The following is a 14,527-nucleotide window of genomic DNA, read 5'->3' as shown; positions in this document are numbered from 1 at the left end:
CATGTCAAGCTTTGAAGTATTTTTTAATAGCAGAAATATTTGGCATACATGTGGGCTTTGTAGCTATGGTAAATATCTCTTAGTAATTTGTAGCTGCTGTTATTTCACACCTCCAATTTGGAGGAGGAATTCTGCAGATGTGTCGAGGCACTAAAAATGAATACTATACTATATCTTAGCTCTTTTGTGAAATGTTTCCTTTCATTCTTCTCTCATAGATCTAATGCTTTCATCTTATCATCCCAGAGATGGGTGGGAAGCATTGGTTATGAGGGTAAGGCAGACATTACAGCAGCAGTAGGCAGCTTCCTCTGAGCTTCTTGAAGGTTAAATAGTCAAGTATCATCTTAATATAAGATCAGGGCTCTTGAGGACCTGATTCATCCATCTATTTTCTGGGCAAGTGCCTTCGGAGAGTCTGGACAAAATGCTTTCAGGGGTTCAGAGAGAAGAAACTGACCATGATTAATATGGGAGAAGAGAGGAAAGCCATCATCATGGAGGGCCCTAGGAAGCACAATATATACCCATGGGTTTATCCTGCCTTCTCTTTCAGAAGTGTGTCTCCAGAGATGGCATGCTAAAGAACAGAAAAGTTCACATTTTAAACATTTTTGATGTGTTCTGGGTTAAGTCACCACAGTCTATTTCTTTATGTGATTTAATTATTTTATGCAGAAAATGCTCTTGCTCTCACCAAGTTAAACACTTGACATTTTTATCCCTTAAAATGCAACATTTTAGAAGTCTAGATATGTTTATTAATTAGTGATTATTAACACCCAGTAAACAACATTATGCCTTGTAAAAACACAATCTTTCTTCACAGCATGGAGCTGAAATCTATTATTCACTGATTCCATATGCTGAAATTCACTCAAATGGTCACAAATGACCTTAAGCATTAGATAAATGTAAATGAGGACAATGTAGAAAATGTGCTTTTGATTGATAACTAAAAGACCAGGTTTGAAATCATGACAAAAGATGAAGTCCCATAGGAAAAAAAAAAGGTGTATGGTATTCTCCATTCTGCAGTCAGCTCTGTCCTGTAAATGGAGTATATAAAACTAAATGTTGACCTTTTTTTTATCTAGTCCAACCTTTAGGCCACATGGTTACATTATTGGGTTTTTTGTAGCTTAATGTAGAATAATGAGAAATACTACACATTCCACTAAATTTAATCTAAATGTCATAAGAAAGAAGATTTTTTAAAGTCAAAGACTATATTTACCCACTTATAAGCAAGAGTCTGATAATATCAGTCTGACATTGTCAGTTACTTCAGCTTTCAAGCAATGTTGGCTGTTCAACCCATTTTCTGCTGAAGGAAAGTATCCTGGACATAGAGGAAACTCAAAATATCAAATGATGGAAGAATTATATGTGGCCAAAAAAACAGCAACTGTTAGAAATAATGTTGTTTCTATGATCAGAAAAATAATGTACTAACATCACTCTCTCATTCTGTGTGAATGTGTGTATGTATACACACATATGTATATAACAGAGGATGCTAATCAAGGACGAACATCATTATTCATTCAGGTCAGAAATGACAAAATTGTAAACTTTTCTATTTTGTCTTTTTAAGCACCATGAAGGAACTCATTCATTAAAAAAAAATCACCACTACAAGATCTATATCCCAAATATATCATAAAAAAAGGGAAAAGAACCCATATGTGTAAAAATATTTATAGGAGTTTTTGTGGTGGAAAAGAATTGGAAATTGAAGAGATGCCCATCAATTGGGGTTAAACAAATTGTAGTTTATGAATGTAAGCACTGTTGTTCTATAAGAAATCATGTGTAGGCAGATTTCAGAAAAACCTGTAAAGACTTTCACAAACTGAAGCTAAGTACAGTAAGTAGAACTAGAAGAATATTGTACTCAATAATTGCACTATTGCATGATGATCAACTATGATAGAATTAGCTCTTCTCAGCAATACAATGATCAAAGACAATTTCAAAAGATTTATGTTAGAAAATGCCATTTTTGTCCAAAGAAAGAACCACAGATTTTGAACACAAACCAATGCATCCTGTTCCACTTTTTAAAATTTGCTTTTTTTTCTTTCTCATGTTTTTTTCTATTTTGTTCTGATTCTTCTTCTGATATTCCCTGAATGCTCAGAGAGAAGCAGAACAATGAGGAGAACTCAGATTACCTGAGCAGTTCTAAGTTTGTTGCAATTGCCCATAATATGAATATCATGGAAATATGCTTAACATGATGTACATGAGTAACATACATTGGATTACTTGATGTATTAGAAGAAAGGAAGAAGGAGAGGGAGGAGAAAAAGTGGAGCTCAAAATATTAAAAAATGAATGTTGAAATCTATCTTTATATGTAAATGGAAAAAATAAAATACAATGAAAGAGAAAAAAATCATTTAACTGAATTTCTTACCACTTGTATAATCTCAGACCACAAATACTTATCATCATAGTTCTATTCACTGACCCAAAACACTAAAGCCATCAGAACAAATTTACAAATCCCCAAAATGTTTTCAACAGTGAAAAATATCTTACCAGCTTGATATTGCTTGAGTCTTAAACACACCTTCCTTCTGGTTTCTTGTGATGATGTCATTCACATCTACAGGATACAGTTAAGAATAATCTGTATAGTATTGGTCAGATATATATATATATATATATATATATATATATATAATAGAATGATAGATAGATAGATGGAAAGATATAGATATATTTTTAATTCAAAGGAGCTATGATTACAACACCAAACATTGATCATGACCTCTCCATACCTCAGTAGAGTAGTTAAAATTAAAAAAATGAATCACTTAGCCAACTTTTCAGTAGTAAGTCTCTCTACTCTTAATAAGTCTTGATTTAGGATGATGGTATACTAATAGGTCATAAATCAAAGTTTGTATAAATTGATAGAAATTATCAAAGTTTATGAATCTAGGGTCTCCTCCATGCCATGAGGAGGATGAAACTATTTTCAAACTTTAGTACATAATCTTAATGGGTTTCTTTGACTAAAAAATATTCATTGTTGCATGGCCAAGACTCTGAAGTATACATTCTCATACATATACTTAGAAAAAATATGTACATATATAATATTTATACACATATATGTATATTTATAAAAGAAAAACTATAATGATCTAAATAAAATGCAAATGTTATGATTTCACAACCATAAGATTTATCATTGTTAACATGAGTTAGTACGAAGAATAATAGAGTGGAAATTAAATTGTAGTTGATTTAGATCTCCTACTAATTGCACATGATTTTGGCCAAGTTGCTGCTTGTTTCTGAACCTCAGCTTCCTCATCTGATTTCACCCTTTTCTAATAATCTAATATTCCTCTAAATTGATTTCTTTTACTGTGTGCTTAGACTATCTGGGAGCCCAGATACATTTACATGACTGTCCTCCAAAAGCTTTTATTCCATTGACATTTTTCTTCTTCTATTATGGGACTGATGGTAGCTGTAAGTTATCAGTTGAAAATTATTCAACTCGGGGCAGATAGGTGGTGAAGTGGATAGAGCACTTGCCCTAGAGTCAGGAGGATCTGAGTTCAGATGTGACCTCAGATACTTAATAATGACCTAGCTGTGTGGCTTTGGGCAAGTCACTTAACCCCACTGCCTTGCAAAAAAAAAAACAAAAGAAAATTATTCAACTTTCCCCACAGCTAGAAGCACACATATCTGAGAAAAGCACACCTATCCCATAAGAGCTACAGTCTGGCAAAGGAATTTGGATCACTACTGTAGCATTTTTCCTCTGTTCTCATCCTAAATGTTGATGTAACTTTGACTCACTTAAAAGAGCAATGAACACAAGAGGAGACTCCAATAGAGCCAGGCCTCATTTAGAAAACAAAAATGCCAATTGGTGCTCCTGAGGTATCTCTAGGTAGGTGGGGCATGGATATATAGATTTCTTCTCCAAAGTTTGCTTTGTGATTTCCAGGGAGCCAGGCCTAACTCCTCTAACTAGATAAATTAATTTCCTACATTTCAACACAGAGTAATACTTGCTAGAGGAAGTTAGAACTCCAGTGAAGGATATTGCAGGTCTAATTCAATATAAATTAAGGAAAAAACTAAAGCAAAAGAGGGTCTGAGTGATATTCCCTGAATGTTCAGAGAAGCAGAGCAGTGAGGAGAACTCAGATTACCTGAGCAGTTCTAAGTTTGTTACAATTGCCCAGCAAGAAGAGAGCCACAGGAATCTCACACCTATGTCTCTGCTTGAACCACCAAGCACACTTTCTAGTCTGAATGAATGAGCAGGTACTGTGATAGCTTTTCTCCTCAGGAGTAGGTAGAGAAAAGTAATTAGGTCTCCTAATGAAGGGCTTTGTTGAGGTTTACAAAAGTGCTATAATGCAGATTTTTTTTTTCCAGGGTGAACTTTCCTGTATGCAAATTAAATACAGTTAAATTACATTCATTAAAAAAAATAAAAGAGACTAATTTGACTACTTGTTTTGATTAACTGAAATGACACAATCAGCCTACAGTTCTGTCTATTTCAGGAAAATCTTCTAAATTAAATGTCTTGCAAAAAGGGACAGCTGACATCTTTATTTTTCAAAAAAGAAAATTGCTAAAGAGTCAACTGATGACTGTTCTGGATCAACCTCCCCCACACTCAGACCACACCCTATTCAGTGTTTCCATGGAATTCAACAGCATGCTCCAATGTGCTGCATACACCTGTAGAGTCGCATGAAGGTGTGACTAATCTAGCAAGCAAAACATATTATTTTGTTAGGGAAGGTAATACTTCTTGCAAAATAGTCACAGTGAAGTTAAATTACATAACTCAGAAACCTATTAATATTTTTTAGTAAACATCTTAACACTACATATTTTTATACAATGTATAAAGCCATCACTCTGGGAGTTCAAGCTGCAGCAAGTATATGAACATATATCATAAAAGCAAATTACTTTTTTTAATAAAATTTTTCATAGCAATGTTTAGACTGTGCTATTTTTAGAACTAAAGGAAATGTCTTTTGTGGCTTAGGAGTATTTTATTTCAAGTGTGTATGCTAGTGAAAAAACATGGCACTACTGTTTTAAAACATTGTCTGAATGGATATATTCTTTTCTCCACCCCTGCCCTACTTAGGTAAATTAGCACAGATTTTGAGGTAGCTCTTAGTGATTCAATATCAATAATGGGTTCTTATTCTCCTTATGTTACAAAAGAAATGGACTCAGATGTCCACAAAATCATAAAGTCTCAGAGTACGGAAGGGGGTTATTTTCTCCAATCCAACATCCACTGAAACAAAAATTCCCTGTGCAATAAAGTCACCTTATGGTCAGCTTCCTTTTACTGGAATCCATGGACCTTCTGCAGTCACTTTTCCTCAATAGATTTAGTAGTTAGGAATCTTCCCTGATATCCACCCTGCATTTGCATCTGAAACTTCTACCTTTGCTCCTAAGACTACCCTCTGGGGGCAAGCCAGGCAAATTTGACCTCTCCTGCTCATTGTAATCTGAAATTTGAAGACAGACATCATGTTCTTCTCTAAGTTAAACGTCCCCAGTTCCTTCACTTGATTCATATGGTATGAACTTGAGGTCCTTTTACCACTTTATGGCTGCCCTCTCTGGATAGCCTTAAGCTGACTAATGCATTCATCAACCTTTCTATAATGCAGCATCCAGAATAGAACACAATATCATAAATGGGACCAGGCTAAAGTAGAGTAAGACCATCAGTTCTCCCTCTAATGCTAGACTTTACACCTCTCCATAAACACATACATGTATGTAAATTTCTTGGTCTCTCAGTGATTGAATAAAAATCACAGTCAATGTCAAAAAAAACCTAATTTTATGTATCTAGAGAAAAGAAATAACACTGATAAAACACTAACAAAATATTCAGAATATTAAGAAAATTCTTTGTTTTAGTCAACAATCACAGCACTGTGCTTAGACCTCTTATTTTTACATGTTGCCCTTTCTTACTTCATAAGGTTTTTTTGGTCTATCATTGCAATAGCATATATAAAAATATATATTGTATGTGAGCATACATATATATTTTAGTATATTTCTATGTATATATGTGTGTGTGCATACATACACATACATATACGTATACTCTTACAGACTATTTTTGCAATAGCTAACTCTGAATGAGTTTGTGCTTCAATAATAAAAATCATACTGACAATAAGCACAACAATGATAATAGTTAACATTTATATAATGCTTATTATTAGTCTGAAAACTCTACTAAGCACTTCGCAACTTTGTCATTTAATCCTTACAACAATCAGAGGCAGATGTAGTTACTATTGCCGTTGTCTAGACAAGGAAACTGAGGTCTTTCTCAGATGATCTATAGTCTGTCTAGTCTGGCCTGTCCCTTAAGTTTATAAGATTCATGTTTTTGAACCCATGTAGGAGACTTCACATTTGTCTCTATTAAATTTTATTTCATTAGATTTGGACCAGCATCTTCTGTGGACAAGATACTTCTGGATCCCGAATCTACTAAATGTAATAATTATTTATATTTATGTAGTTAAAGGGACAAAAAATAAGATATGTACCTATGTATGTATACATATGTATACATAGGTACATCATCTCATGTGTTGTACAATATGTTAGTTTTCACAATATGGTCTCACATACAAATTTTATAAGTGTGGTTATCTTGACATACTGGGAATAATATATAACAACAGGGACCAAATATTGTCCACTAAACTTGAACCTAGGCTTTTGAAGGATTCATAGAATTCTGCAATTTTGAGTTTTAAGGGACTTTAGAGATAATTAATTCTAAGCTTTAACATTTAACAGATAAAGAAATTAAAGTTTCAAAAATTAAGTGACAAGGACACATAGATGATAAGTAAGCCGCAGAATCAGGATTTGAGTGCAAGTTCCCTTGATTCCAAATTCAGGGCTCTTTACATTCTATTGTGGGTTAGACTTAGGCTTAAGGTAATTTTCAATTAACTGAATATTGCATGATTACCTCTGATTACACTTGTCTAGGTAATAGGGAATTCTAGGTTATAGAACAAATGCTTAAGGCTAAAAAGGAAATAGGCATTCTATCTTTAGATGCTTCTCTTGAAGAAAACACCTGACACAGACAAGCCCACAATATATGATTTCAATGTTAATTTTGCCACTGGAGATCCTTCAAGGCACATTTCTTTTTGCAAATAATAATAGCAATGTAAATATAAATTTCTATAAGATCATTTTTAAATCTTATTAAGATTAATTGCCATGTAAGACAACATTTCTAGACTCAAGTTAATATTTGATATATTAATGTATGTACAGTATTACATATTTTAATATTGGGAAATTTTGATTTAACTAAAATGATTCCATTTTCCTTATTAGTAAATAGCAGTAATTTCATATTGCAATAGTTTCTTGAGCTGTTATTTTCAAAGAAGATAAAATTAGGTAACTATGAGACTATAACGTCATTCATTTCAGTCTGAAGGGTAAATGATTAGTCTACTTTAAACTATTTAATAGTTTAAATCTGGGAGATATTTTTATGTGCGCTTACTAAATTGAAAAAAGAGATGGATCGGATCATTGTTTCATCAACTCTGTATCCCTACTCCTAGAATACTTTATAATCTTATTATTTTCTTGAGGGCAGGGGCTATAGTTTACATTTCTTTGTATTTGCAATGCCTGCCAGACTACCCATTATATACAAGTATACATAGTATGCACTTAATTGGTTTTTTAAAGGCTTTTGCAAGGCAAATGGGGTTAAGTGACTTGTCCAAGGCCACACAGCTAGGCAATTATTAAGTGTCTGAGATCAGATTTGAACCCAGGTACTCCTGACTTCAGTACTGGGGCTTTATCCACTGCGCCACCTAGCTGCCCCCTTAATTGGTTTTTAAAAGTAGAATTTTCTAATTTACCTTGAGTGCATTTGATATCATATAATTTCATTACTGGATATATTTTATTTTTTGTTTATCAGTATGTCTTAACAAATTGTAGAGATATATTCTAGCAAAATATACTTTTGAAAATATTTCTTCTAAAATAAACTTATTTTCTCATTGTCTTCATTTAGAGAATTAAAGATTTCTTTTTAGTGGAACATGTTGGTCCTTCCTTGATTTAATAAAATCACAGTCAATGTAAAAAACCTAATGTCATATATCTAAAGAAACAAAAAAGATCACACTCCTATAAAATACTACTAATAATATTCAAAATATTGAGAAAATGCTTTGCTATAGTAAAAGATCATGGCACATTGCCTAGACCTCTCATTTCCATAATTTTTTGTATATGTCTTCCCTCCAGTGAGCTTTTGATAGCTCAATTGGTAGAGTAGAAGACTGTAGTGTAGTTACATTATCTTCCTTCCTCATTTAAAGTTCTTCAAGAGCAGGGTCTCAATATTACCTCTTAATCTGTCTGCCGTGCCAAGCAAAGCCCATTGCTCACAGAACGTTCTTAGTGAATGATGGCAGAATTGAAAGAGCTGCAGTTGAACAAACTGAACTTAACACTTAACTCAGGGAACTAGTTAATTAAAAATGTTTAGAATAGATGGGAAAGAACTTGGGGGGGGGAACATAATAGTGGTCTACACAAAACTGAAAGGCTGACATGAGAAAGAGGAAGTTTTGTTTTATAAATTAGGTTCATTTGGAAAATTACAGGGAAGCAGATTTTTTTTTTGGTTTATTATCAGGAAAGATTTTATTTCAATTAGAAATGTTCAACAAAGAACATGTTACTTCACAGAAGGGTCTGATTCACATGTCCAGAAATTCTCAAGGAGCTGTGATTTGATCATGTGCCTTTGGTACTGTAGAAGGGACTCCAGCATAGGGTGGGATGTTGGTCTCTATGGTCTTTAGGACCAGATCTTAAAATTCCATGATTCTAAAATCACCTAAAGGTGAAGAAATGGTTCAAAATGAAAAGATAATACACAGCGTCAGAAACTCTGGTAGGACAGGTGTCTGCCTCTCATACTATTCCTGCTAATGCTTTAGTAGTTGCTCATCAACATCAATGCAACTGCTCCTCCTAGCTCCTCCTCCTCCACTATATACGTCAATTTATGTTTGCTGCAGTGATGTATCTGCAAACTTCTGTTGCTTGAACTTTCTGGCTCCTCTTTAGACATATTTGCCTACATGTTCTCTTCTGATATCTCTGCTAGAACAAATCTGCTGGGTCATGTAATTGCATATAACTGGCTAATGGGGGCAGCTAGGTGGCGTAGTGGATAAAGCACCGGCCCTGGAGTCAGGAGTACCTGGGTTCAAATCCAGTCTCAGACACTTAATAATTACCTAGCTGTGTGGCCTTGGGCAAGCCACTTAACCCTGTTTGCCTTGCAAAAACATAAAAAAAAATAACTGGCTAATGTCCAACAATGAATAGCCAAAGAATAGACTGTGCTTTAATATTGCCTACCCAACTTTTTATTTAACTGAATTATTTTTTCATTAGGGGTTATTAACACTTTAGGTGATGATCATAAAATTTTGGCTTGGCTAAATATCATCTGGTCCAAACCATCATTATATAATGGGTAAAGGAATGAACAAAGAGGTTGTGGCTTGTGGAAGCTCATATAAGTTGGGATGAGAATGTAGGTCCTTCAGTGCTCTTTCTATTATGGTTTATTACATTTTGTAGAGCACTCATCATTGTCAGGCATAAGCCTAGTGGCTAGCACTTATTCATTCAAGAAATATTTATTAATCACATTCTATGCATATGGTATATCAAATTCATCTATAACACATTTAATAGAAAGTCTAATAATGTTTAGTAGCATCACAGAAATGAGATTGAGTGAAAAATGATGATCCTAGGTTTTCAAAGAGCCAGAAGTTATTATGGAGACTATCATGATTCTATAAAAATTTATTAATTCATAAAATTCAGCATTGTGTTAAGTTAAATCTAGGCATTGTCTCTTATAAAGAGTGGATGAAAGATGCTGATTCTTATAGACCACAGAGTCATTATCTAGAAGCTATGCAAGTTAATGAGTGAATGGATCAGGATTAATCTAGAAGTTTGATACCAACCAAGGAATATGTAGTTCACATGGATAATACATTGATTCCATCCATTCTCAGGGTGATCATTACACTGAAATGAGCATTTCAGGACTGATGCTCAGAGTTATGGAGAGTTCAGTCAATGTAGGCACTATCGTACTCTTTTAATCAAAAACTTTCAGGTGTCCCCATTCACTTATGGGGAAAAAATACCTGTAGCCTCTAATTTATGAAAGCCAAGAAGTAGAGGAACAATACCAGTAATTTTTCAGATAGTTGCTGCTTGGCTTCCCTCATTTGCTACCAATGATCCAATTCAACAACAACACTGGTTAGATGATGACTGAATGGAAAACCCTACCTTAGACACAAAGCATATAAAAGACAGAAATAAAAGTTCCCATCTTTAAGGAGTTTATGAACTTCTGAGATAAGGGGAATGGAAGGACCACTTATCTAGCACCTGCAATGGATCCTGTATTGTGCCAAACATTTACTCAATATCATCTCATTTGAGCCTCACAACAAACCTGAGAAATAGGTGCTATAATTATCCCCATGTTACTGCTGAGAAAACTGAAGCAAAGTGGTTTGTTCAGGGTTCTAGAGAGACAGTAAATGGTTGAAGCTGCAGTTTGAATTCAGGTTTTTCTGACTTCAGGCCGGGTATACTATTCACTGAGTCACTTAAATACCAATACAGTGAGTATATATACAAGTAAATAAAGATATGTGTGTATATTCATACATGTGTATGTAAACATTCATATCCATAAATAAGTATATATTAAATACATAAAAATTAATATGAGAGACAGAGACAGAGAGACAGACAGGGACAGACAGAGACAAAGAGCTAACAACTGAGTTTAAGTGGTGATACCTTGGCTCCTACTATACATATGATACTAAACTAGGAAGGGGTACTAAATTTTCTTGTTATTTTTGAGATGTCAAAATTTCATTCATGTGATCACTCCTCTGACATATCAGATTTTAATCCCTTCAAGTCTAAGCAGAGAACTTAATAAACTGTGTGACAAAAAACAGATTGTGTTCCATTGGCAGGATCTTTGAGAACCAAGAATACCTAGCAAAGTATTGACAGAGGACTTTACTGTAGTAAGACTGAAATCCAAAGATGGGGGAGTAAGTGCTATAATAGATTGAGAATTAAGTTCCAAATGGAGAATATGGCAGATTGTCATCATCAACATCATCATCATCATCATCATCATCATCAACATTATCATCATTATCATCATCGTCATCATGATTAGTCATCAAGAAGACTGGTTTGAGTCTTATCTCTGAAACATATTGCCTGTGTGACCCTGGAAAATCACAACCTCTCAGTGTCCCAGGTCACTCTGTACAATTATCAGTTACTAAGAAGGTGACAATTGTCATTGGTGGGTGGAGTTTCCTTATCTAGGAATTACTTTTGTCAATGAAATCACCAGACTTGTTGGTATCTATATACCAATCTTTTCTGTGTAGATGTGATATCCCCTTGTCCCTACCCTAACTCAGTAGAATGGAAGTTTCTTGAGGACCATAACCATTTTGTGTTTTATCCTTGTATCAAGAGGGCCTTGCATATTAGTAGCAACAAGAAAGGTTTGTTTAATTAATTTCTGAATTAAGATGAATTCCTTCCAGATTCCAGATACTGTTTATGGAGTTCTGGGATTCATTTTTGGTGTGCTTCATTCATCATCTTTATTCAGCTGAATCCCTGATTCATATAATCTAGTCCTAATCTCTCTCCTGAGCTCCAGTCCTTCATCACCAAATTTCCTATTGGATGTCTCTTAGTCATGTAAAACTTAACATGTTTAAATTGGAAATCATTATTATTTTCCCAAAACCTTCCATATTTTAATATTACTTTAATATTAATTACTATTAATTTACAATATTAATTCATATGAATAATTACTGTTACTATGAGGTCACCAACATCCACCCAAGCACTCATGCAATTTTAGTGTCATTTTTAACTCCTCATTTTACCCCATACATCCAGTCTATTACCAAATCTTTTCATATCTACCTTCACATCTCTTTTATATCTCTTGCTCTCCACTCCATAGCCACCACCATGGTTCAGACCCCCCATCACCTCTTGCTTAAGTTATCACCAATGGTCTTCTAAGTAATTGGTCTCTTGTGCCTTAAGTCTCTCACAATGCTATCTGTTCTCCATTCAGTCACCAGATTTTCCTATATCATAGATCTGACCATATCATTCCCCTTTGCAGCAAATTCCAGTGACTTCCTGCAATCTCCAAGAACAAATACAAGTCCTTTGATTAGCATTTTAATCCCTTCACAAACTGGTCCCTTCCTAACTTTCTAGTTTTCTTAGTCTTTGCTCCTCTCTATGCATTCTGCCACTCATAGGTCCCATCCACCTTTTAGTTTCTCTGGATTCCTTCAAGAATGCTTTTATGTGGCATGTCCTGAAAATGCTCTTTCCTGCTCCTCTTAGTTGTTAGGGCCTTCCCTTTGACCTTCTCTTTCATCAAATATATTATATGCACCTGTTTAATTTCAAGGTCCTTGAGGGTAGGAACAATTTTTTTTTAAACCTTTCTTTGTGGACTATGTGCCACAGTCCCTGGCACATAATAAATGTTTAATAAATAAATAAATACTTGTCAAATGATTGGCTGGCTCTGGTCCAGCCATCTAGATTAAAGGCTTGAGGGAAACAGAGGAAAAATTATCTTGTTCACTTTCAGAAAACATTTAGGCTTTTAAACACACCCATAATCCCAAACTAAATACCTTGAAGCAAGTATGACTACATATTAAAGACTCATAGAATTTTGAACTAGGAAAGATATTTTTTCTAGATAAACATTTTTAATTTTAAGCTCAGTGTAGGGATTTGGAAGAAATACTGGCAACATTTTTTATTCTGGTTAAAAAGGTCTCATAAACTGCTGCTTTAAAACAGAGATTCTAAACTAAATGACCACTCATCACTATCATGGAAAAAGCATCATGTAAAAAGCAGATATGAAAAAGGGGAGAGGGGACATGTCACAAATGGTGTTTCAAATAAAGATAAAACTTGGACCTCATAAGCTTGAGAGAGAGGGAAATCAGACCCAGTTGCACTCATTAAACAGAGATAACAACAACAACAAAAATAATTTTTATAATGATGATAATAATACACAGACAGATACTCAGATGCAGTGCACTCTTGCCAGGTTGATTTTCAATTACATTTCACTGATGTATTCATTTGTTTCTTAATGTGCTCATCTTGCCCATTAAGAATAATTAGCAGCTTTGCTTAGAGATTTCCTGGCTCCTGGCAGTGTTTCCACATTTTTTTGTTGACGTTCATTTTTACTTTTGTAGGAAGTAATTTTGGGATAGTATACTATAACTGGTACATTATTTAAGCTTTCCAAATTTTATAGGGAAAGTGTAAACAATAATTTTAAGGAGAGATTCAGTCACAGAACATTAATAACATGCATAATTTAAAGTTTACTGATTCCTACAAAAGGTGGGCAAAGGACTAGAAAACAGAATTTCATTCAGATTAATTTCATTCATTAAAACAGATTATGATAAATGCCAGCTAACCATAAACTCTCTTAGTAAAGTAACATTATTATTTAAAGCTGGCAAGAAATCATTGCCAGTTTTGAAGGTTTTATATCTGCTTTTTTATACTAAAGAAAAAGAAAATTAGGTCTAGGTCTTATAGAAAACTAACCTCAAGATAAAAATAAGTACATCAGGAGAGACAGGAAGACAGTAAAATAAAACACAATACCCATTTTGGCATATGCTCTTGAAAGGGTTCACTCTATCTACATTATAAAGTTTTTTTGCCTCTTGCCCTACGGCCCCCCGCTATATTAAACCCATTGTAAAACCCAGCACAATAAAGTGCTCTGAATGCCGAGCTTCTGAAGACCAAATGTTAAAAATCCATTTTCTTGGGAGGGGGCTGCACCAATCATTTCTTTGAAAGGCCAGCAGAGTGAATGCAGAATCTGAGATTTACTCTATGATTTCAAGACCTGGGATGGTAGCTTCAAAATGGAGCCTATAAAGCATAGGTGTATTAATTAAATGACATTAACATTTTTACCCTTTGGGGGAAAGCTTTGTGATTTAGTTCAATGAGAGGGTATTTTTCAATACACTTAATTTATATTCTGACTAGAAATATTTCCTCAGTTTGGTAAAAGTTCAAACTGGTTTGTGGCTCTGTTAAAAAGAGGTAGCTTCCACTTTGCATATTGCACTTGATACTGAGGCCTGAAAGTTTTTGTGGCTAAAATCTCTCTCTCTCTCTCTCTCTCTCTCTCTCTCTCTCTCTCTCTCTCCTTGACCAATAATACCTTCTCCCCCACCCCAATTTTTCTCAGATCATCAAACTGGGTTGAACAAGAATATCTGTTTCCTTCCTGGTCCCTGATTTT

At 34.3% G+C, this 14,527-nt stretch overlaps 1 protein-coding gene across 1 annotated transcript in view; it reads right to left on the bottom strand.

Moving 5' to 3' along the window:
• The window catches only part of LOC141513442 (calmodulin-lysine N-methyltransferase-like), a 116,186-nt gene that overhangs the window by 60,425 nt on the left and 41,234 nt on the right, over nt 1-14,527 (bottom strand). The window contains exon 2 of the mRNA XM_074223287.1: nt 2,548-2,614. Within this exon, the coding sequence (XP_074079388.1) occupies nt 2,548-2,614 (67 nt within the window). The remainder of the gene's footprint in view (nt 1-2,547; nt 2,615-14,527) is intronic.

This window comes from Macrotis lagotis, chromosome 1 (genome assembly GCF_037893015.1).
Source record: "Macrotis lagotis isolate mMagLag1 chromosome 1, bilby.v1.9.chrom.fasta, whole genome shotgun sequence".
Taxonomy (NCBI): Eukaryota; Metazoa; Chordata; class Mammalia; order Peramelemorphia; family Peramelidae; genus Macrotis; species Macrotis lagotis.
Note: the sequence above shows the minus strand (reverse complement) of the source record. Positions and strands in the feature narration are given on the sequence as shown.